At 40.1% G+C, this 25,649-nt stretch overlaps 4 protein-coding genes across 5 annotated transcripts; 3 read left to right on the forward strand and 1 right to left on the reverse strand.

Moving 5' to 3' along the window:
• The first annotated feature begins 3,108 nt into the window (after nt 1-3,108).
• Nucleotides 3,109-7,968, forward strand: LOC137730939 (probable receptor-like protein kinase At5g18500). The gene is made up of 8 exons (XM_068469954.1): nt 3,109-3,657; nt 4,525-5,186; nt 5,302-5,406; nt 5,559-5,681; nt 5,759-5,929; nt 6,060-6,189; nt 6,517-6,729; nt 6,923-7,968. Exons 2-8 carry the CDS (start codon nt 4,546-4,548, stop codon nt 7,040-7,042), a joined length of 1,503 nt encoding a protein of 500 aa, XP_068326055.1. The 5' UTR covers nt 3,109-3,657; nt 4,525-4,545; the 3' UTR covers nt 7,043-7,968.
• A 142-nt stretch (nt 7,969-8,110) lies between these two features.
• LOC137730940 (pto-interacting protein 1-like) lies at nt 8,111-11,432 on the reverse strand. 2 transcript variants are annotated; one of them, XM_068469957.1, is made up of 8 exons: nt 11,201-11,432; nt 10,591-10,675; nt 10,201-10,451; nt 9,982-10,108; nt 9,352-9,625; nt 9,106-9,238; nt 8,855-8,941; nt 8,111-8,612 (listed from the first exon to the last, which is right to left on the reverse strand). In XM_068469957.1, exons 2-8 carry the CDS (start codon nt 10,670-10,672, stop codon nt 8,496-8,498), a joined length of 1,071 nt encoding a protein of 356 aa, XP_068326058.1. In that variant the 5' UTR covers nt 10,673-10,675; nt 11,201-11,432; the 3' UTR covers nt 8,111-8,495. The 2 variants fall into 2 exon arrangements, with proteins under 2 accessions (XP_068326058.1, XP_068326056.1); XM_068469955.1 differs by having other exon boundaries at nt 10,591-10,683.
• A 5,748-nt stretch (nt 11,433-17,180) lies between these two features.
• Nucleotides 17,181-17,843, forward strand: LOC137732623 (uncharacterized). The gene is made up of 2 exons (XM_068471931.1): nt 17,181-17,379; nt 17,461-17,843. Exons 1-2 carry the CDS (start codon nt 17,181-17,183, stop codon nt 17,841-17,843), a joined length of 582 nt encoding a protein of 193 aa, XP_068328032.1.
• A 1,910-nt stretch (nt 17,844-19,753) lies between these two features.
• LOC137732624 (uncharacterized) lies at nt 19,754-20,720 on the forward strand. Its single transcript, XM_068471932.1, has 2 exons — nt 19,754-20,051; nt 20,221-20,720. Exons 1-2 carry the CDS (start codon nt 19,754-19,756, stop codon nt 20,718-20,720), a joined length of 798 nt encoding a protein of 265 aa, XP_068328033.1.
• Nucleotides 20,721-25,649: the final 4,929 nt, after the last annotated feature.

Consider the following 25,649-nt stretch of genomic DNA (forward strand, 5'->3'; position numbering starts at 1 on the left):
GTTGAGTAGTAATCATAGCTGATATAAAGATTTTATCAACCACCACGATCAATAGTTCAAAAGGTAATAAATCATAGCAACCACAACCATGAAGACTAACCGCCAGAGCGAAGGGACCAGCGCTACCAACATATGAATATAGCCAAAAGATAGGAGAAACATAGAGAGGAAGGAAAGGAAGGGATCAAAAGAGATTGTCGCCAACCTCTCAAGACCAAAAACAAGGTCGGCAACGAAGGTTTTTTCTCTTTATAAGTTATATATCGCATGCGGGTTAAACTTAACGTGTGCATTAATAAAATCACTTTGAATGTATTATGACCAAACTAAACTGAAATATTGATTTTTTTCAATATTTTTGTTTCACGTAAAATTTCTAACTTACGTGGTTAAGAACAATTATTCATACCTACACCAAGCAAATGTACGTATAGTTCTTGTGCATTTTTAATATAGGGCGATGACCAATTATAACATTGATTTATATGGCCAATTTGCTAAGATAAAACACATTGGATTCTATTTGATCATATTCCCCTTATGAGATTTTTACAGTTTATTGAATTTATTTAGGGGTTTAATTTTAGTAATTGTTAAGGTTTTCATAAATCTCATTGGATTCTATTTAGTCATATTCCATGCTTGGTTGGCTAATCTGAACTCTTTTTACTTTTAAAAGTAATCTTAAGGTCAAAACAAAGGCTTATCTTCTAAACTCCAAAGCACTATTGTCTTATTCTATATTTTTCCTTATAACCGAAGCCTTGTGCAATGCTCAAAAACCAAGTAAAAAAGTACATGGAATTCGAAAAATAAATATGTATAACCCAATAGGCAATGTCTCAATTATTATTAACAAATATATGTACTCATTTCTTCTCACCATGGAGACTTCATCATGTGCTATTGAAATAAAAACACTAATTATTTAAATAGAGCATTTCATGACAATCGAATTGTCCAATCATAATGTTTTGTACTTCTACTCCTAACTATGAATATAATATTCATTTTAGAGAGTACTATATATACAAACGCGTTTACAAGATGAATGATGGATGAACTAATTTAAAAGTCAGTAAATTTTAGATACGAGCATTTCTATTATTGTATTTTTACCAACGGCTCACTTGTACCTCAAATTTAGGATGATTTTTAACGTCAAGAAGAAAAGTACCGCTGAACGAATAGTTGATTGGTAACTTAGCTCTATATAGTTATTAAACATTGAGATATATAATTTGGAGTAAGGCATGAATATGTAGTGTATTGCATCAAATACAGGTTCACAAAACAAAACAATAAATGATAAACGTGAATACCATGTGAAGTCATGCAGATGGAGATGGACTGTTCATGCATAGCAGTGAGCAGTTAATAATACAGAAGCAGACGTATTATGTAGTCTATGTATCTGAAATGTGAAGCAATCTGACACTTGAACCTGGCTAGGTATATAATCGAGTCCTCAGCCTCCTGCACTCACTGGACCAACCTACAGCTACTAAACATGATTGATCCTGCTCTAGCTAAAGATATTAAGTTGCAAATGCTGAAACTCCAAGCTGACATATTGCTCGATCTTTCACCTCAGTAGCTTTTTGGTTATTGTACTGTGAAACCCTAATGAGCTATTTACTTATCAATGATGGAAAGTAAAGAATAAGAAACTTATGAATAGCAGAAGTAAGGAATAAGAATGAGATTCAAATTACTTTTCCTAGTTTATTTAACTATTGATTTTAACGGTATTGGATTACAAATTACAAAGTAAGATCCACATACCATACCTAGTACATGTTGAGAATTCGGGAATTAGAATGATTCACACGTACAGATTTATAATAAGTAAATAACATGCAATAAATTACACGTCAACAATCTTGTGGACGAGATTTTATGGAAATACTAAAGCAACAACGGTTACGAAACTAAAAGTCAATTTTAGCTGACACTTTTGAAGAAACAGGCATTGAGTGATGGTTACGAAATAGCGTTCAAAAACAAAAGAGCCGCTCGTCGATCATCATCGATCTGTAATGTGTTACTCTCTCCATACAGCAATGATATCTCAGATCCTAAATCTGCCACAAATTTCATCATTTCATGAATTATGAAATATTGTTGTCGACTGTTTCTAGGTTGATTCTGTTCATCTGGATTCCAGAATAGTTTTTTTCCTGGTGGGTTATGAACTTATGGATTGTATAGGATCCCAGATTGCATTTTCTTTTTATCAAAGAGAGACCAGCTAGTAATTTCACCACGAAGTCCATTTTTTGAGAAGTTGGGAAGATTCAGGGCTGGTTTGGTATTGCTGGTTTGGTATTTCAGCATCTTATGGCCACCATACGATTCATCAGCTTCTGAAATTGAACTCAAGACGTGCTGTGTGGAATAAAAAATTGAAATTCATCTTCAACCACTGGATTACCCTGATATATTTTTCTTCTCGAAAATATGAAATATTACCAATTTACCAGGGGTATCTTGGGGTCATGGGTCTATAAAATTTGGTACGGAGTTCCAGCCTGTTTCCTTGACTATTCCCCCTTTTATTTCCTTTACAATTTGTGCTCAACATTTCTTCAAGGTCACACTGATTACTTGTCCCCCCTGTAATCATAATCCCTCCTTATTATAAAACATTTATTTTATTTAAAAATTGATGTTTGACTAACAAAATACTTCTCTTTAAATATACAAGAGATCCCTTGCATAAAATCTGAAATTATAAACTGTTTGTATATGTAAGATATGTTAGTTGTTTTTATATCCCCTTTCATAGTCTTGTTAAAAAAGAAAATTGTAAAGTCACAGAGAACTACGATTTAATCATATTTCTGTTTACTTGTAAGTGAGAAATCTTTAATACGATTCTTCACAAAAACGAATTTAAACTACATTATTACACAATGAGCTTAACCTACCCCCATCTATTTGGTGTAAAAATATCGTTTGTTAAAAAAAATATATAAAAACAATTGTAAATTCTTTAGAGAGAATAAAAAGACCCAAAAAAGGAGGGTTTTATGTTCTGCAAAACCGGATTTAATTTTCGGATTATCTATCACCCTCAGCAGTCGGCACGCATTTAGACATCGCCATAGGAGTAAACAAATACAAAGAAAGGAAAAGAGAGAAATTTGAAGAAACAGCAAAAGAAAGCTTCGATTTTTTTCATGCTTCTCTTTTACCGTATGTAACGTTGAAACGCAGTCTCTCTCCTCATCACCTAACACTGACAACTCCAACCCTTCTTATTAACCCCACCACCTCCATTTGCTCTCCCCAGAATTCCATGTACCTCTCTTCTCTTCTCCATTCCCCTTGGACTGCACAAACACACATTAGCCTCTGTGCTTGTGAGTTGTGACCCCCCATTTTTGTTTGGAGTTTTTCAAAAGGGGCAAGTGCTTCTGGGGAAGAGTGCTTCTCTGCCTCCTGTCTCACTATCTGAGCTTGGATACAAAAACCCATTTGCCCAATTGAGAAACCCCAGAAAGGAAACCCACCAATATTTACATTACAGATAATGGGATTGATTTGGTTCTGTGACAGCAGCCCCATTTCCAAGTTGGGTTTTTCTGGGTTCCTTAAATAAGAGATCTAGAAGATTGAGTTGAAGAAAATTTTCAAATTGAATTGAAGAAAAAGGTACCAATTCTGAAACTTTCGGTATACAGAACCTCTCTATATGGTTACTTCTTGCTGCATATATATGTACATTATATATGTATATATATTCCCTGTTTGTTTGCTGGGCTAAATGTAGAAAATATTAAATGGGGTTTTTTTTGAAGATTTTACTGTTCTTGTTGTTATTACCATAGATGTTAAAAGTTCAAACTCGTTTCAACTTTTGTGGGTAATGTAGAATTGGACTTAGGTAAGCCAAGTGCCAAGTGTTTGTTGTATTAGGCTTAGTGGGTTTCTACAGTTATTGGTTTAATTGGGTAGGGTGAAAAATGATTAAAGTCTTAGTCTTTATCGATTGTTTTTGTATTGGATATGGAATGATGTGGGAATGCATTAGTTGGTTATGCTGTTAATATGTTTTCACAGTTTGAAAGTGAGTGGAATTGGAAGGAGAAATCTTTGTGCATTTTATTTATCCTGCTCCTTTTTTGGTTTATGCTTCATATTTGCCAAGTTGCCTATTGGGTCTGAGTTTATTTCCCTGATCACTTTGGTGTTCTGTGCTCTGCATCTTCTTTGTGAGATTGTGGATTGTGGTTGAGTCTGTTTTCTTGACCACGTTGGTTTTCCGCTCTCTCTCTCTCGCACTACATATTTGTTTCAGTACCGCATTATGGTCTACCGCGTTCTTTACTTTTATTATGTTCCCAATTTGTGAATGTGTGTTTTTGTCTTTGAAAAGAAAAAAATTGATGGCCATTGAAAGAGGTGAAATTTTGGCGATATAAGCAGTTAAATTCAGTAACAAAATGCTACATATGCAAAAGGTTGACTTTTTTAATGCATGGAATTGGAGTTCTCATTTCTTTGTTTTGAACTCTACAGGGTCCTTTGTATCAAGAGAGCATGGCATCCGGTCTTGATACTGTATTAGCCAAGAAGACATTTGTCTTCGGTTTAAAGGTTTGGGTATTAACAGGGATCATTGTGGGAGTTTTTATAGTGATGATTCTTGCGGTGCTATCAATTTGTCTTACTTCGCGAAAGAGATCAAGAAAGTCTAATGACGTGCTTCCTCTGGGCCGAATTCCAAATGATTCAAAGGAAATCAAAGAGATCAGGGTTGATCAAGCTTCTGCAAATAACTATATACCCCGTAATATTTCTTCTCTCACCCTTGGTGATAAATTCAGTGACAGAGAGTCAGAGAAAGTGTTGATCCATAAGAATGGAGATAGTAGCAGTCGATCAGGCTCATTTAACAATGCGGAGAAGGAAACTGTTGGTTCTCAATCTGGAGATGAGAGTGGTGCAGCTAATATGTACAAGCCTTCTTCACAGCCTATAACTGCCTCTTCACCTCTATCTGGTCTACCTGAATTTTCTCGCCTTGGTTGGGGTCACTGGTTTACATTAAGGGACCTCGAATTTGCAACAAGTCGGTTTTCAAAGGAAAATGTCATTGGTGAGGGTGGATATGGAGTTGTTTATCGGGGTAATCTGATTAATGGATCTCCTGTGGCTGTGAAGAAGCTACTCAACAACCTGTAAGATGCATCTTATTTCCATAGCTTTATGGCTTTCTGTTTTTTGTATTTTCTCTTTTCCTTACAATTCAATTGTTTGGGTTTATAACATTATATATTTTCAATCATCTCATAGAGGACAAGCAGAGAAGGAATTCAGAGTAGAAGTTGAGGCTATTGGGCATGTACGACACAAAAACTTGGTTCGACTTTTGGGATACTGCATCGAAGGCACCCACAGGTACCATACCCTTTAGTTTTACTGTAATGGCTTCCACATGGTAAAATAAAGCAGTAATGTATTGGTTGAGCATCTTGTTTTGGTTTGGATAAAGTAAAGAGTACCACTGTCGCATCCTTAATTATATTCTTAAGCGAAAGAGTTTTGTACAGGTTGCTGGTTTATGAGTACGTCAACAATGGAAATTTGGAACAATGGCTACATGGAGCTATGTGCCATCATGGATATCTCACATGGGAGGCACGCATGAAAGTTCTTCTTGGCACCGCTAAAGCGTTAGTCTTCCTATACCTTAGTTTGAGTTGTTTACCCTTGTGGTTTATCTCCTCTGACTCTTTTTTATGCTTTTCAGGTTGGCTTATTTGCATGAGGCCATTGAACCAAAAGTTGTGCATCGAGACATTAAGTCGAGCAATATCTTGCTTGATGATGACTTCAATGCTAAGATTTCCGACTTTGGTCTGGCAAAGTTGCTAGGTGCCGGGAAGAGTCATATTACGACTAGAGTTATGGGTACCTTTGGGTGAGTACCTTTTTTCCATTAGGAACAGCTGCAAATATTTGTATGAAGATTCTTGTGTTGATAGAAGAACACTATATCGTTATTTTAGAGTAATCCTTTCTTATTGGCTCCTTTCATCATTCTTTTTCAGATATGTGGCCCCAGAATATGCCAACTCTGGCCTTCTAAATGAGAAGAGTGATGTTTATAGCTTTGGGGTTGTGATTTTGGAAGCAATCACTGGAAGAGATCCAGTGGATTATGGTCGGCCAGAACAAGAGGTATGACAAAATTGTTCCTATTTTGAAGTGAGAATTTTGAGATCAAATATGCATTTTAGTTCTGCGTTCTTATATTAAGGTTGCATGTCATATTCGATAATCTGCTTTTAAATTCATAATTTACACGGGAAAATGTAAATTTTAGCTGGAAATTCTTGCTTCCGAACAGATGCATACCCACAAAAACCTCGGAGTTGTTTGATATGTTCTGTGACAGCAATCTATCTTTATATTTATCTGCTTCCTTTAGGGGAAGAAAAAAGAAGAAAAAGGAATGATACCTGTGTAGTAACAGTTGTCCTTACACCTGCTGCGTGGTTCTTGCAGGTAAATTTGGTAGATTGGCTCAAGATGATGGTTGGAAGCAGGCGTTCAGAAGAGGTGGTAGATCCGAACATTGAGACCAGGCCATCTACGAGCGCCCTTAAACGAGCCCTTTTGACTGCACTGAGGTGTGTAGATCCAGATTCTGATAAAAGGCCTAAAATGGGGCAAGTGGTTCGCATGCTTGAATCGGAGGAGTATCCCATACCACGAGAGGTATGTCTCTGAAATAATCTTTGAAATAAGAATGCTAAAAATACCTTACATCCATTTTTGACACAAATATATAGATTCATTCAAATTTCTGGCCTGCGTGGTTTTTTTTTTTTTCTTTTTCCAATTGGTCTCATCCTTATACTCTGAGGAGTTCATAAGTTGATCTATCTATTGTAACTTGGTTGGAATTTAGGACCGAAGACGCCGAAGAAATCAAGCAGGGAATACAGAAGCCGAGTCTCTGAATTCTGATACAGATAAGGGTGAGAATCCAGATGCAAAGACAGATAGCAGAAGGAACCATCGAACATAGGCACGTGGGCGAATCAATCATAGAAATGCAAGGAATACAAGTTGTTGATGCACAAACACAAGTCAAAGGGGACATTTTGCACTCGTTTAAGGCTTTCATATCCTTCAGCCTGCCATAGTTGAGATCAAGGGAAGGAATCGAAACGAGATGAAGGACGAAAATGAGAAGCAACTTTTTCTTTTCTTTTCCTTTTGAATATATAAACCTACATATAGGTGTTGAGAGATGGTTATTGTGTGTGGAGTGGCATTGGAAGGGGATGCCTTTGCCACCGGTTGTGTACAGTTATCGGTTTTTTCTTTTCCCTTTTGTTTAGGTGATTGTAGTTCATGAGATTTTTCCTGAGGACATGCTAAAGTTTACAGGAAGAAACGTTTTTGGCTTGCATTGAGTGTTTCTACCAGCGTTGTGTTAGGTTTACGACCGCGACCACAACCGCAACAGCAACCGCGACGGGAGCTTGGTTGACATGTCAAGCCATGTTCCCGTACATTTGAAGCAAAATGTGAGATGTTGAAACTCAGCACAAAGAAACGCAGTCATATAATTGCTAAGTTCAATATAAGGGTTGCATTGTTAGTTGTTAGGGGAGGAGGATTGTACCCGCATCAAGGTGCATAAGTATCATTATTTTTCGTTTCTGCGATGAAGCACCATTCTCTCAACTTTTTTGAGTAAACGCATGCATGTTCAGCCCCGTACATTTTTTATTAGATTTGATCTAACGATACTCGGTCATTTAGTTTACACCATTGGATCAATTAAAACTGTCAAATATTTGTTGCGCTATGCGAACATCTTTTTTTTCCTGTCATTCACCTTGGATTTTGCATAGACATTGATGCGTTAATTATCCTATATACGATCCTATCGTGTTTGAATAAAGCATGTTATCCACCCACCAAAAAGGGTCGCAAGTCGCAACCATTATGGGATGGTTTGTTCAGTCAAACATATATACTAAACAAAAACACAGATATAGATTAGATCAGTTGGTCAGGATAATGTGTCTAACTCAGAGCATCCAAGTTCAAATTGCCTCCCTATAAATTACAATAGTTTAGAATATAGTCGCCCAAAAATAAAAACATAAATAATATGTTTCCAGACCAGCACAGAATAAAAACAGCTTGTTACCATTGTTCAAACAAAACAAAAAACTATATTACCATGTTTGGAATCTTATTCTCTGCAAATATATGTACAGTTCCAGGAGACTCAACAGACACCCAAGAAAAAGGTTCTTGCTGTAGAATGGTCAAATAATCCAAGGCTCCAACTTTTGGAACTTGTAAGAGTTAGTGTGAATTACATAGGGGGTCATTAAGATTTTGATGACCTAAAGGAACCGAACAATGGCATACGATCTACAGAAACTGTGGTTACCAAACAAATCTCAGTGAAGTTGTCTGCATGAACGAGTGACATGTCGGGAATCCAGAAGTTTGTTGTTTCAATGGCGGGGAGTGGACCGAGCAAGCAATAGAGGTTGTAGAGCGTTGACAACAATGCTCATATTTGGCCGAAAATTAGCTTCATATTGGACGCACAAGGCGGCAACAGCAGCAAACTGTTTCAAGCACGTACAAATTGTGATCAGTGGATTTGGAGTACACCAGCTACCTGCCTTTTCAATTAGTCTATAACTGGTCGAACGAAAAGTATGTCGTGTTCTTGTCCATCCAGTCAACAATTTAAACATAACACAATTGTATATGTGTGTAAACCTATTAAGGAAAAATAGCTTCGGCAAGTATTTCTCGGAATCAAGAAACCGGTGGTGAATAATTACTCAAAAGTGTTCCCCATTACCTTTGCAACTGCCTTGGAAGGGTATTCTCCATTGAGTCTAGCATCAACACACTGCTTCACCTTATCCTCACTGAGTTTAGGCGTTGCCTAATAGAACCATATATTCGAGAAACAAACTCAGCGAAATGAAAGATGAAAACCAGTAAAAAAGTAAAATTCTCAGCTTCCACCCCTCCAGAATGAATAAAAAAGAGAGATGCAAGAACCAAGCATGAGTTACAAGTAGACAAGAACTAGGTTGAAATTAGTACCCATGTCACAAGGCTCTGCTGCCCACGCGGCAATGTGTGATCAACAGGTTTACGCCCAGTCAAGAGTTCAAGCAACACTACACCAAAGCTGTAAACATCACTTTTTGAACTCAGCTCTCCGGTCATTGCATATCTGCCATTTGGAATCACACATAAGAATTACAAGGGGAATGATGTATATGCCAAGTCAAAATTTTGAGCGTACATCATAACGTGATTTATACAGTACATCAAGGAAGAACTTACTCTGGAGCATGATAACCAAAAGTCCCAAGAACACGAGTAGAATGAAGACGTGCTGCCATATCAGGTGCTTGATTTGACAGATCAAAATCAGCAATCTTTGCAACATCATCATCAAAAAGCAGTATATTGCAGGACTTAATATCACGATGGACTATATGAGGCTGAGCCTTTTCATGTAGATATTCAAGTCCTCTAGCTGCTCCTACAGCAATTTTAACCCTTTGTACCCATGACAAAACCGGACCTGGCTGTGCTCCCTTAACACCTTTCTTTCCTGTAGCCACACAAAGTGAAACAAAATTCTGTTAGCATAGAGATGAAGGCGATCTTACTAATTATCAAAGAGATACAGCTCAAAAATTTGCAGCGGAAGAGCTATTTTCTATTGTTTGGAGGCCAACCCGCTCGTTTAGCAGATTAGGAGAAATCCTAGGCGTCATTAGACACAAACAGCTATCAACTAATTGACTTTCAACCTAATAGTTATTAAACCTCATTCTAAATTTGTAAACAAAAGAAATTCTGTGTGCATAAAGCTTCGCTCAAAAAAACCAACTATGTGGTCCTTGATTATAATTTTTGGAGGTTCTAAATAACACCACACGATAGAAATTTGGAAATGTTACTTACCGTGGATAATATCGTGAAGAGACCCATTAGGAGCATACTCATAGGCAAGGAGACGGAGAGGGCCATCAACACAATAACCAACAAGCTCCACAACATTTTCATGTTTTAGTCTTGAAACCACGGAGACCTGTAAAATTATGCTCCAAGCATTAAATAAATTTCAGCACCAAATCACATACAACGTTAAGTAGAAAACACAAAACATTCCGTAGACTAAACCTGCGATAAAAATTCTCGCTCCAGTTGTTTACTGGAATCTAACTTCTTAATAGCTGCAGCAGGCCCACTTTTCAGAACACCATGATATACTCTTCCATATGAACCCTCACCGATTAAAGATTTTGTGCCAAAGTTATCTGTCAAATCTTTCAATTCATCCACTGGAATGGCAGCGACAGCAATGGGAAGGATATTTACAGTCTGAGTATCCACGGGTACAGCTTCTTCGCGATAGTAACCTCCATTATTGCCTACATTTCAAATGTCGAGGTTTGCATCAATCAAACAAGAAGCCATAAAACGATGGACATCCAAAACCAAATGGCATACAAGTTATTATCTTCAATGCTCTTGATAAGAATACCATAAATATAAACACGCACAGGGTACCTGCTGAGTGATTTGTTACATATGGTCCATTCTCAGAAGCTCTACGGGTGTCATCTTGTACACAACAACTGAAGCAGCTCATAATCTTTTTTCCTGAAGGAAAAAACATCTTAAGCAATCTTGCATAGACAAACCGTGTGCGATAAAGTTCATCTAACAAAGATCAATGCTTTCAGGATAATTATAGAGTCGGCTTAATTAAGTTGACTAAAACCTCAACGAACCAACATGCTTTGTTCCAATTCCCCAGTTTATTCTCTACATGTCAAACAAGATAAATGAAGAAGAAGCACTTGGATATCACCCAAAAAATTAAAAAAAACAAACAAAAATATGCATCAAATCCAAAGGTTAAATCCATCAATTGATTCAATTAACAAATAAACTACATCAATTCAAAATCTCAAGATTGTCACTTAAAATCGATCAACAAGGAGAGATTCATATTTACAACAGCAAATAAAATTCAAAGCTTTCAATTTCTACATGTTTCTCTTGGGAATTGTCTAAAAAAAACAAACAGATACACTAAATCAAAAGAAAAAGAAGTCATAAAAAAAATCAATGAAAATTTGAAAAGTAGCAAAATTGTGGGGGAAAGAAGGCTCGCCTTTGGTACGTTTGAATGGTTCTTCTGGCAATTGGGTTTTCTCAATTTTGAGTGAAGTGTTGGAATTGGAGTGATGAGTATGATCAGGGCGGCTATGGAGGTCTGCAGGAGAGGGAGAAGGGAAGGCGGCGCACGTCAGCGGTTAGTAGAAGGCATGCAAATGGGGAGGGCTGGGATAGCTGTATGTCTCCCTGTTCTGGCTTTTGACTTGTGTTTTGTTGAAAGCATTAGGATTCTCTTCCTTTTCTTTCTATTCCGCCATCTCACATTCTTTATTTTATAAATTTATTTTTATAAAAAAATTAATATAAAATATTAACGTGACTTAACTGTGCAAATAAGAGGGGAAAAAAAAAACAGGGACGAAAATCATACTCTAATCAGAAATATTTGAAGCATTTATGTGAGTATAAAAAAATTGACGAACAATATGTTTTAAGAAATATTAAAATTTTATCCTAATAATTAAATAAATAAATTATTTCAAATTAAATTGAACTTTTACAAACATAATTTATGAATCTAAACTTAAGAAATAGACGGTATTTTTTATCTTTCCTTAAAGGGGCGTATAAATATCTATCTCTTTTACATTTGTGTCATTATACATAAATAATTAAATAAAGGCCCAAGTCTAATCTGTCCATTGTACATGGAACAATTTTGACCCATGCTTCACCTTCGGGTCCAGAGAAAAGGTCCGACTGAATTCCGTGGTCAAGTTTTAGACTTGGTTCACAAATGGCAGTCCAACGTTTTTAGATTCGAAGCCAAAAATTACACAACTGTAGTCTTGACTTGTCTTGTATACCCTTCTTTCTTATTTTTTGGCTTTTTAATTCTTCTTTGTTTTATTCGATGCAAAGGCTAGAAATAAGTAGGGGTCGTGTATAGGGAGAAAATTCTTTGTGGAAGTCATTTCGTTTCTTTTTTTATCAAGGAGATGGAATTCAAATTTAAAATCTCTTCCAACAATGAAAAGAGATGTATCACTAAACTAACAACTAAATAACACCGAGCATGTGTCTTCAAAACTAAATATTTCTTCACTACAAGAGGCCGCTTCAATATGGTGACCGTCCAAACTTAGACTTGCAAACGAAGTTTGTCTCCCCTTTATGTTGCTAATAGTTCTACTTTACAAATACAAAAATATCGATCATCGGTTTCAGCCTCAATAAACCGAATACCTTGAATTACAAGAGTTATCTTTGTTGTGTATTTACCTTTCTCAGTACGTACCTTATTAGGTGATGCGATGCGAGGCAATACACACCTAAATTTCTTAAATAGTTTAAGAAAGTGACGAAAAAGAATGCTTAAAAACGAAAGGGATTGGTAAAAGGGAAGTCTCATCATTTCCATCTATCACTCTCACACCAGCCATGACGACACCATCTCCTCCAGATATCAAGCATCACAGCTAGGCAAATCAACCATTGTCTTTTACATAATCTCTAATTGTTAATTTGTACATATAGCTGCTGCTAATTACATGTTTTTATTTATTACTTTCCGTGTAAAGTCACTCCTGGACTAGTATATCATCTTGTATTATTCCTTGTAAACATATAAATGAAAACTATTCTACCTGACTCAAAACATTATATGGTATCAACAATCCCTAAGCTTTAACGAGTTGTTTCTTAATTTTTTTCCTTGTGCGCTCATAATGTCAGACGAGCAATCAACCAACTCCGGTTCCGTTGCCCACCCGTCGAACTCTTTGCTTTCAGTTGATAACTCCAAATCGTTGATTACGATCAATGCCGCTGCCCAACTACCTGTTAAACTCACGCCCATGAACTATCTTTCTTGGCGTGCTCAATTTATTGCCCTCCTCATAGGGTATGATCTCCTGAGATATGTCGATGGAACATATCCCTGCCCAGAAAAATCAAACACCTTGTCATCCGGCGTATAATCTTTGGCTATGTTAAGATCAGCTACTGCTCCATGCCATCTTCACATCCATTTCCGAACAAGTTGTCTCTCTTATTGCCTTTGCCCCAAACTCCAAGGCTGCATGGGACAAACTCAAACAACTCTATGCCAATTGAGCTCGATCTCGTGTCATGAGTCTCAAAGAACACATTACTCTTATACGTCATGACTCCAAGCCCGTTTCTGAATATCTCCAAGTTGTCAAAGCCATTGCCGATGGACTTGCTCTTATTGGTGCTCCCATTAGTGATGATGACCTCGTCATACACATCTTAAATGGTGTTGAATTTGAGTTCAAAGAACTTGCAGCTGTTGTTCGTGCTTGGGACAACCCTATTTCTTTTGAAGACCTCCATGATAAACTTAATTGCTCTTAAATGCGAAGACCATATTGGGCCGAGTTGTTCTTAGCCCAGCCAGCCACCACCATGCCAAACAACCCCACGGCAAGCCATGCTGTGGCCTTCTCCAACCAACTTGCACACATCCTCGACCCCCGTTGAGCCAAATTTCAAGACCCGAGGCTCCTGAAAATTACGAAGACAAGGAAAAATTAATTTTTTTCTTACCCTGGTGCGGCATGAAGATGAAAAAGGCAACGAAATACAGTCATTTGCATGGGCAATTGTAGAAGATTGCTAGGGGAGGGGGAATAAATATCCTTTAGCTTTCTCTCTCTTGTAGAGTAGAATAAATTGCTCTCTAAAGTTGATTTAATAATCTATTGAAGGTAGACTTAAATAGACTTTAGAAGTATTTTATTTCCCTTTCATAGAAGGATCTAATTTCCAATTAAAGAGGGAATCTACATCAAAACAGGAAACAATCCTATGTTTCCTAAAGCAAGATCTCTGCACCTGCTGTCTTTTCCTATGAGCAACCCAATAAGTGTGGGGGCATTTGTGGAGCCAAAAATAATCAAGAAAAATATTGAGGCGACATGTGGATTTTTGGATGAAAAAGACAAAATTACCCTTGAGGCACACTGGAACTCCCATGCGCAAGCAGTGGACAATCGCAGCTCAATCAAGGTCAAAGGTGATCAAGATAGGTATTTATTCAAAACTTATTTCATCAATCCTCATCAAATCCTCCCCACAAGGTAACCCCAATTATTCATTCAAATTAGGTATTCATTCAAAACCTATAAATAGTCCTCATTTCTCCAAAAACCAAAGTCCAATTCTCTTCTAAAATTCTTCAAATTTCTCTAAACACTTTTCCCTCAAATTCTACCTTTGGCATCGGAGGTTCTTTGGCCAAAGCCACCCCCCCCCCCCCAATTCATTATGGGTGCGTGAGGCTCTTGGCCTTGACCTAATGTGTTAATTGTTTTGCATGTGCATTTTCGTCTAAGAAGAAGAAGGTAGAAATTTGCATCCACACTGCTAATTACATGTTTTCATTTATTACTTTCCGTGTAAAGTCACTCCTAAACTAGTATATCATCTTATTCCTTGTAGACATATAAATGAAAGCTATTTAGCCAGACTCAAAACATTATAATTGGAAGGCGTTACGCCGTACGTAATCTGTAATGGTTTTAACATGGAGTCAAGATGGGAAGCTAGGGTTCTGGTGTGCATGAGGAATGAAGATGACCTGATGACCCGATCTACCCTTCCCTTTGTGCTTTTGAAATCGTGCAAATTGCCAAATCGACAAAAGCTTTTTTCATATGATGGAAATATCCAACATCCTGGGGGGACACCAGTGCAATGCATGCATGGATCCGGCCATTCAGTTTTCATAGCCAGAATTCAATTGATCACGACGTAATTCAATGAGCATTTGAAGACTATTCCATCGGTATTTGAAAGATTAAAAATTAACGAACGCCTAAAACAAATATCGACGAAGTACGTACCCATCCTGCGTTCCTCATGTGATTGTTGTGGAGCCAAAAATAATCACAAGGCGATACGTGGATTTTTTGGACGAAGAAGACAAAAATACCCTTGGGGTGTATCAGGATTCCTACGTGCGAGTAGCAAGCAATCATCCTCAACCAAGTCAGAAATGCCCAAAATAGGTAACAATTCAAAACCTATTTCATTCCATATATTTCTTACCTCTTTTTCCCTCTTTTAGCTAATCAATTAGCTATCATTACATAACCTTCAAAATATTCATTCCAAAAATATGTTAATTGGCTAATTAATGGATTAATTACGCAATTAATCCATTGAATGTCAATTAAGTCACCCAATTAACCACAAAATATACCCCAAAATCCCAGAAGGCCGGGCACCCTTGTTGATCTCATCATATTTACCTATTTTATCATACTAATTAGCTAGTTAATTTGACAATAATTATATTTGCTAAATTAACTAGTCAATTATTCCCATAACTCCTAAATTCAACCTAAATCAAGAACCTAGCCCACAAAAGGAGCTAGGTGGCAGGTCCTCTCTCACCCAAAGAGGCCGGCCATTCTCCTATAAAAATGCTCATATTTTCTCTAAAAGACACTTCTAACTCTCTTACTAAAATTCTCTAAAAATTCTCAAACACTTTCTCTCTAAATTTGACTTTGGCATCGGAGGTTCTTCGACCAAAGTCCCCCCCCCCCCAGTTCATCGTGGGTGCGTGAGGCTCTTGGCCTTGACCAAAGGTGTTAATTGTTTTGTAGGTGCAATTTTGTCCAAGATCAAGGAGGAAGAAATTTGCATCCACAAATTGGTGCTTTCATTGAGAGTTGAGATCCATACTCGTAGAAGACTCTCGCATAAAAATGTTTTTCTTTATTTTCTAGTCCATTTGAATATTTTTCATACGTTCTTATTATTAGAATTTTTTATTTGCAAAGGTTCTTTGATAAAACGTATAAGAAAAATATAATGGCTCGACATTTAGAAAATTCCACAAGAAAAAATTCCAATACTCAAGAAATGGGACCACGGAGATCCACGAGGCAAAATGCGATCGTAAGCAGAGTGGCACCACCACTACGAGGTTCCATTATGGCCCAAGCTGTGCCATCCAAGCTTACACGGGCTCGAGCCCAAGCCTCGCATTCGCATGCATCACGCACTGAGCAACTTGCTTCCATTGCCTAGCCTGCTCCCGTGATCTAGCCTGCTCCCGTAGCCCAGCCTGCCCCTGTGATCCAGCCTACTCCCATAACACAGCATGCTCCTGCAACCCAGCCTACTATCATGGCTTCCCAAGCAGCCCAAGTCGCACCGAGACTATCTCAACCATTCAGACCAATCATTGAGCTGGAGGTATTTTCACCACGTTTTTCCACGGATTTGACATTTCCCAACTCAAATCTTGAGCCCGGGGCCCACCATCTTCCCGTTGCTTAAGGAGGCACATTCCATCCAAGCTTTTCCGATCCGAATGGTGAACAAAACTTGTCCCGACAAATCATAGAATTGACAAGCGCCCTTGCACAGCAGACGGCCTTGGTAAATCAACTTTTGCAATGCACTGAGATCCAATGTGCCCTAGATGAGGTGTCTCGAAATAGGATAATGGCAAACGAGGAACCTCTCAAGCAGCCACTCAACCAACCACAGGTCGAGCATTCGGGCAATGTACACTCCCGATTGGGCCCCCGAAACAGCGTATGCTAGCGTCTTAGCGGGTAGAGGAGCGCGCGCTCTTGACTAGGCCCACAGACAAGTATACATTCACGGTTGGGGCCACACTCCGATAATCAACATGACAGCCTTTTAGGCAAAACATTCATTCGCGGTTAGGTCCACGATGAGCATTATCCATATCACATTAGAGCATGCAGCATGACAACCAGAGAGAAGCGGTTATTCAATCCGGTTCAAGTTTAACCAGCAGCTTGCGAAAAAATCCTTCGCCTGCTAGGAATTTATCTCATATACAACAGTCGCGACATAAACAAACCAAGCGTGTAGAAGGGTAGCCTGGACCAGCAGATCAAGACTTGAGGCAGCCGAAAGCTCTGCTACCTCAACAAAGGTAGATCCAAGAAGAGGTAGAAAGACTTTTCAATGAACGATTGCATGATTTTCAATACAACGAAATGGTTGATGAAGCACTAAGGTGAGATATGACCAACATAAGCAAGTCACCCTTCATAGACGAGATTGAGCAGGCAGAACCTCCACACAAGTTTAGCATGCCGCACTTCACATCTTTCAAAGGAGATGGAGATCCAAAGAGGCACTTGAAGCACTATCGAAGCGCGATAGTCCTTTATCAGAACAATGATGCCCTTATATGCAAAATATTCGCCACCACTCTACAAGGTGAGGCACAAGATTGGTTTCACACCTTGCCACTATGATCCATCCAGAATTTTGATGATATTTCTTTAGTTTTCACCAAAGAATACTCATCTTATCGCTCGATCAAGAAAAAGTCTGATCACTTGTTCAACATAAAGAAAAACCCAAAGGAGTCACTCCGCGACTACGTGAAGATGTTCAAATTGAAGAAGGCGAAGACCGTCGGATGTGATAACTCGATAGCAAGTGTAGCCTTCCAAAAAGAACTCCCAGCAGACCACCCACTGTTCGGAGAAATAATCATGAAAGAAGACCTAACTTTAGCAGATTCCTTCGCCCTGGCAGAGAAACATGCATTTTGGGACGAGGCTCGACGAGCAGAGAAGGCACCCGAGCAGACTCAAAAAGAGTCGACAACTGTTCAAAGGAAGAAGGACAGGAAACCGCCTAGCAAAGCCAAGCAGGAGGCCAAGCGCAGGGTCTAACCCATAATTAAAGAAGGCTCGATAACTAAAAACTATTCTAAGTTCTTGATTCCGATCCATTAAATCCTTTGTGATATCAAGAAAGAGTCGTGGTTCAAGCTGTCGAAACAATCAAAATGAGATACTTCTAAGTTAGACCATACCAAGTATTACGCATTCCACTGAGGTCCCAATCACACAACCGACGACTGCTACACTTGGAAGAACTACCTAGAGAAGCTCGTGAAAGAAGGCAAAGTCGATAGATACTTGGACAAGCTGGCTGTGCAGCTAAGAAGGAATGCAGACGAGAATAAGGAGCCGTCAACCAAGATGATTCGAATCAATGGCATTTTCGCCGAATCCGAAGGCCACTAATAACTCCAAAAAGAGAAAGATCCAGCAAACTTTACTAATCTCACAAATCCAAGCTGGCGATATCCAACTTGGACCTATTATTGGTTTTACTGAGCAGGATGCAGAAGACGTCGATTTCCCGTATGATGATGCACTAGTAGTATCTGTCCAACTAGCCCATGTTATAGTTGACAAGATGATGGTTGACAATGGAAGTGCAGTCAACCTACTACAACTCTCAGTCATTCAAAAGATGGGCCTGGAAAGCACAATCATACCCCGAGCAGAAGTACTTACTAAATTCAACGGACATACCTCAACTGCCATCAGCCACATCACACTTGACGTGAAAACACCGCTAGTCGTCTCAAAACAAATGTTCACAATCGTAACCGACCCATCTCTCTACAATGGGATTCTTAGGAGACCTTGGTTAATCAAGCTAGATGTCGTCACTTCAGTCAAATATCAAAAAATTCGATTCCGTATCCCGGGAGGAGGAGGAGGAGAGATCAAGTCTGACCAGGCATCATCACGATGATGCACTGTGCAAATGTTGAAATAAACAAAACAGAAGACCTTTACCCCCCCCCCCCGGTAGAGGCTACCGAAGTCCAAAAAGGTGAAGAAGCTACCAAATAGCAATTACACCAGGTGGATCAAGAAGATGGCGCCCAAACAGACGAGATAGGATGAAAACCTGAAAAGGACGCCGAAGACATCATTCTTGATCCCCAGCAGTCGGAAAAGACGGCTAGAATTGCTCATGTCTAAGCCCAGTTGAGAGAGAAGAAATCACGACTTTCCTTAGAGAAAACCGAGATATCTTCGCATGGTCATCATCCTACATGCCCGGCATTGACCCCGAGGTGACCTGCCACAAACTGCACATCAACCCCACTGCCAAACCGGTAATCCAAAAGGGAAGACATTTTGCACCTGAGCGAGTAGTGATCATCGAGGCAAAAATTGACAAGCTATTGGAGGCCGAATTCATAGAAGAGGTAGCACAATCAGCATAGCTTGCCAATGTCATACTAGTCATGAAGAAAAAGAAAGGCAAATTAAGGGTTTGCGTAGACTACACCGACCTCAATAAAGCATGCCCAAAAGACCCTTATCCTGTCCCCAGGATCGATCTATTAGTAGATTCAACTTCTGGGAACTAGCTGCTCAGCTTTTTGGATGCATACTCCAGTTACGACCAAATAGCCATGTACGAGCCTAACAAGGAGAAAACTGCGTTCATGATAGAGCGGGGCACTTACTGCTACAAGGTCATACCTTTTGGCCTAAAAAACGCAGGATCCACTTACCAAAGGTTAGTAAATATGATGTTTAAGAAACAAATTGGGGTAACCGTAGAAGTCTATGTCAATGATATCATGGTAAAGGGTAACCAACGGTCAGACCACATTCGCAACTTGGCAGCTTTCAATATCCTTAGAAAGTACAAAATGAAGCTCAACCTTACCAAATGCACGTTTGAAGTATCTTCAGGCTGATTCTTAGGGTACTTAGTAACTCAACGAGGAATTGAAGCACATCCCAAGCAAATCCGAGCAATCTTAGAGATGAAGTCTCCAACTACCTTGAAGAAGATCCAAAGCTTGACCGAACGAGTAGCTACCCTCAACCGCTTCCTCTCATGGTCCACCAATCGATGCAAACCTTTTTTCAAAGCTATCAAGAGGGCACAACGAGAAAAATGGGACGAAGAGTGCGAAAAAGCTTTCCAAGACTTGAAGAAGTATCTCACGTCACCTCCCTTACTATCTAAACCAGAAACAGCGGAGGATTTATACATTTATCTGGCAGTTTCCGAAGTAGCAGTGAGCTTTGCCCTCATACGAGAAGAGCTAGGAACTACCGGTATTCTACACTTCTAAAGCTCTTCTCGATGTGGAAACAAGATATCCGAAGATCAAAAAATTGATTTTGGCATTAGTTGTTGCGGCTCGGAATCTCAGACTATACTTTCAAGCTCATACAATCATTGTCATAACTCAGTATCCTCTACGATCAATCTTACATGGTCCAGACGCTTCCCAACGAGTGATGAAATGGGCATTAGAACTTGGCCAATATGGTTTAGTTTTCCGACCTCGCACAATGATAAAGGCCCAAGCCTTAGTGGACTTCATAGCAGAATTCGCACTTAGCCTAGGCGATGCAACAAAGCAGCCTAGCAATACTCCAGAAGCAGTCGAACATGCCTTAGCCATGCTTGCATCCCCAAGCGAAGATTTTTGGCATTTGCATGTTGACAGCACATCCAACTACAAAGGCTTGGGGGCAGGCGTGGTCCTTGTTTTAGACGGCTCAATACTTGAGCAGGTGATCACTCTAGGCCTCAAAACATCCAACAACAAAGCAGAATATGAGGCTCTACTAGCAGGCCTCCGAATGGCGAAAGACTTGGCGGTGAAGAAGCTCGCAATTCATTTTGATTCCCAACTAATCACCAGCCAGGTTACTGGGGAATACACAGCAACATCCAATGATGGCGCAATACCTAGAGAAAGTACGCCAGCAGCTTGAGGCATTTTAGACTTACACTCTCACCCAAGTTCCGCGGGCAAACAACGCCCATGCAGATGCGCTAGCAGGTTTAGGCTCCGCTCTCGACCACCAATTTAAATGCTCCATTCCGATGGAATATCTTGACAAGCCAAGCATAGAAATGGAGCCGACAGCCGAAGTGTCATAGGTTAATGTAACTTCTAACTGGCAAAGTTCTATCATAGACTACTTGGTCAACAATACATTACCCATCGAAAGATTGGAGTAAAGGAAACTCTAAATCAAGGTAGCACGCTACTATATGTGGAACGACATTCTCGTCTGAAAATCCTACACCGGACCACATCTCCGCTGCCTAGCACCTCCCAATGACTTGAAGGTCCTAAGCTCAATCCACAAAGGCGTTTGTGGGAATCACTCTGGAGGTCAATCCTTAGCACAGAAGGCTCTTAACGCAGGCTACTACTGACCTACCATGCACCAAGATGCTAAGAAGTTAGTACAAAAGTGCGACCGTTGCCAACGCTACAAACTGGTACTAGCACTGCTTGCCAGCGAGCTACACTAGCAGACGAGTCCTTGGTCATTCATGCAGTGGACGATTAACCTGTAGGGCATATGCCGCCTGCTACTGGGGGCAGATGTATGATGATTGTGGCAACTGACTACTTCACCAAATGGGTAGAAGCAGAGCCCATGATGACCACGACTCAGACGAACATAGAGCGCTTAATATGGAGGAACATCATTTGCAGATTTGGCATCCCTCAGTCTATCGTCGCTAACAATGGCCCGCAATTTGTGGGAAAAGATTTGGCGAAGTTCTTCCAAAAGTATGGCATCAAGCAACACATGTCCACGCCAAGGTATCCTCAAGGCAATAGGCAAGCCGAAACATTCAACAAGACGATCCTCGACTGCCTCAAGAAATCCCTTATCGACAAAAAGGGAAAATGGCTAGATGAGCTCCCCGGATGTTTATGGGCATATCGCACCATCAAAAGACCAGTAACCAGTGAGACTCCTTTCTCTTTAGCATTTAGTTCGGAAGCAATCATTCCTCCCAACATCATCGTGCCAATCATCAACACTCTGTTGCCAAGCATTGAGCAGAACAACAAAGAGATGGCCACAAACTTAGATCTGGCAGAGAAGAGGCGTGAGCAAACAATCACCCGCATTGTAGCCTACCAGCAACAGCTCATTTCCAGTTACAATAAAAGGGCTAAGATCCAGCAGTTCCAACCTGGAGATCTAGTCATAAGAAAGGTCTTCATCACTGCCCGCAGAGAAGGCTCAAAAAAGATGGATCCCATCTGGGAAGGTCCGTACAAGATCAGCAGAGTAGGCAGCAAGGGTAACTACACCCTCGCCATCATGAATGACAAAGAGATCGAGAAGCAATGAGACGCCTACAATTTGAGGAAATACCATGTGTGACTTCCCACTATATCAAGGCCCGAAGACTCAAGCAGCTCAACGGGCACCACCTCGTAAACCAAGGACTATCCAGTTGTCATGTCTTTTACAACTAAGTTATTCGTCCATTTCATTCACTTTTCAATAAAGAAGTTAGAAGTAATTTGCAACTTGGCTCGACTACATGTCTACAACAACTTATCTCTCCTGCATTTCAAAAGAAGATCGCACCCCTTTTTTGGAATCACCGTAGAAATTGCATCCCCCGAGGGATCAACTATGCTCTCCAAAGCGGGAGGATAAACTTAACACTCCGAATGTCTAGACGTGGATGAGTCTGGCTGCCCTAGTATAACTAAATGCATGATGGCTTGCGCCAGGATTCTTAGAAGTACCCACAATGGTCTTTTTCAAGGCTTAGCTAACTAAAGGATTTTGGGTTTCTTGGCCTAATCTGCCGGGAACTGGGCCCTAGAGACGGAGGGGGCACATTACGCAGTACATCCTACGGGCGGCTGCCCTGGAAACCTAAAGCTGATACCGAGTGCACTAAGGTAGCCTATGGTTTTTCAGAAGACTGCCTATGGCTTGCCCTTCAAGCAATGAAGCCACGTTAGACTTGTACAACTGCACATCCTTGTGAAAGGTTAAACAAGCTAGTGTGCACATACACTACCAACATGCTACGTAATTAATAAACTTCACCTCTGCCAAGCGCGGAACAATTTACACCAAATCTTAAAGTGTTGTGATACTTGTTACATAACCTATGGAATTGAAAGAAGCCGAGGTTAACATCTTAGTGGTTACGCAGACTTATCTACTTCTGTAAGTAAGAGATCCGGCTGCCAACCCTATGGTTAACAACTTTGCAAAAAGTTCTAGACCAACACCTATAGCTGCGTAGGCTACGTGGGCCTGTCTGCTTATAAAAAAGTAGCGCACCTGCCAATGGTCTATAAAGTCTAAAGGTTAGGATGTGAACCAAAGAAGTGAAGATGGAGAAGAGCGAAGGAAACAAGCTTATTAAATTTTATAGCAAAACTCATAAACAACTAGTAAAGACCAAAGAAGTTCAAGCAAAAAGCAACAAAGGAAAACAAAGAAAATCCTAAAGGCTAGCTAGAAGACCACTCTTCAATAGTTTAGACATCTCACGATTACTCGGTCGCCACACCTTCAACAACCTTGATTTTCTTAGCAGCAGCATCATCCGGTGCTTTACCCTCGGCTGCCCCAGCCTGGGCACCAACTTCTCCAACTACTTCACCGATAGAAGAGTCAAAAGTAAAGGCGAGCAAGTCTTCTGGAGAAATAGAGAAGGTTTTAAAGTTTTTACCGGAAAACTCAAAGTCAAACGGTCACCCATAGAGATGATTTACATAACCCAGCTTGTAGAAGTCGACTTGGCTCTGAGTAAGTGAAGCCTCAAACCCGACTTTCTCACCCTTCAACTACTCATTTTCCTCAAGCAGGCAAGCACGAACCCGCTGCAACCCCTCAACTTCCTTTTTCAGATTGTCGTTGATTTTCAAAGCATTTTGAAGCTCCAACACTTGAGGCTCAAGCCTATCAACAACCTTTTTGAAGTTGATCACTTAGTTGTGAGCAGCGATCAGTTCTTCATCCTTTGCGTAAACAGCAGAGTGGAATTCAGAGATGGAACGTTCAAAATCTTGAATATGAGGTATGTAACACTCAATTTCCTTCTCTGCACTTTCATACTTTACTTGGATCGCATCAAGCCTAGTCTTCAAATCCGTGATCTCTTGGCGAGCGGTCTCAAGTTGTAGAGAAGTGGGGTTAAAAATGTTAGATCTCTTCAAAGCAGGAAGCTCAGATTTCAATTTCTTGACTTTTTCGATTGAGGAGTAAGCTTCAGTAGCCATGGTTTTTGCCATCTTTTTAGCAGCCTTGGTATCTTCTTGGTCAAGGAACATAGACTCAGTTGCCAGAATCGTTATTTTCTGCATCATGGCTAGCAGGGCAGTCTTCCTATACTTGGATGTGTGCTTCGCGAAAAGACTCAGACCAACAATCTTTTTGACGCCATCAGCAAACTTGACACATATATCCATGTCTTCAAGTAGATCTGGCTTCAACAATGAGCTAACTTCAGCAACTTCCCCAGAAACAGTCTTGGTGGATTCTTCAAACTTGTCCGCACGAGCAGTTACTTTTTTCTCAGCAGACGAGTTGGTCGCAGCAGCGAATGAGGCAGATTTTGGCGCTACTTTAGCAGGCAGGGGCACCTTATCACTCTTCATGGTAGCAAGCCTCTCCAAATGTGAGCCAGACTTAACTCCAGACGAGCGCTTTAGCACAAACTTCGGCACCGGAGGTACGGAAAAACTTTTGCGCTGGGCAATCATTTCGGCAATCGAGCTAGCAGCCTTCGAAACAATAGGCGTTACCGGCACAAATCTAGCAATTTTTTCTTTCTCACCCTTAAAGGAAGTCAAGTTAATCACAAGCTTGGGAGCAGTTGGTGAACCTTCACGCGCAATGGAGGAAACCTTTACTTTCCTCTCAGCAGGCGTCTCCTGGGCAGACGAGGAAAGTCTCTTTTTCCCACCTTCATTTGTAGCAAGCTCCACCACGATGATAAGATGAGTCAACGATTCAGCTTTGATTCCCTTTATCTCCTCTCTCGGGGGTAACCCATCTTTTTCCCTACGAAAATGACTAAATAGCCAATGCCATTTACGGTACTCGGAAAGGATACCCAAAGCAACATGCACTTTTCTCATGATTGGAGAAATCTTAGGAGTGGAACCAAATTTCGAATCTACAAAAGCAACGGAAGACAATTAGAAAATTGAAGAGTAGTTTGGCACTAAAGCAAAGCAGCCGAAAAGATTAAGTATCCTGCTTACCAGATATGAAGACCGTTGGTACACGCAGCTCGGGGGAAGAATCAGACTCCCATTATCCACTTATCTCCAAAGTTTCCTTGGCCCATTCATGATCTCCCTTGCTCGAGTTATCAAAAAGCCTATGGTGAGATCGCAGCTGCCCGACTCCATCAATGTGACCTATGTCAAAGAACTACCAAAATTTATTGATGGTTAGATCTAAGTCAAAGAATTGGCTTAGATTGTGGAATCCCACCATCACACGGACCGCGTTCGGAGAACATTGGGCATGGGCACATTTCATGGAGCAGAGCATTTCTTGGAAGAAACGCGGCATAGGAAAAGTAAACCCTAACACAAAATAGTATGGGTGGAACTTGATGGCTCTCCGAATCCCACTACATGGTTACCGGCTGCTACCATCCTTAACTCGCTTCACACGTACTCCTGATGGAATGGCATGCTAGTATGCCTCAAGAAAGTCTCTAAACAAATCATCGGAGCTAATCTTGAAGTGAGCAGCTTTGAAGTAGCCAACCTTGCTCAACAGACCCACCTTGATGGGCGGCACACCATCATCATTCTTGTGGCTCGGGGAAGATATACTTGAAGGAATTCTACGAAAAATACAAAGAAGATTCATTAGAGGGTTGTTCAAAAAAAAAAACGTGGC

The sequence above is a fragment of the Pyrus communis genome, chromosome 4 (assembly GCF_963583255.1).
Source record: "Pyrus communis chromosome 4, drPyrComm1.1, whole genome shotgun sequence".
In the NCBI taxonomy this organism is placed as follows: domain Eukaryota; kingdom Viridiplantae; phylum Streptophyta; class Magnoliopsida; order Rosales; family Rosaceae; genus Pyrus; species Pyrus communis.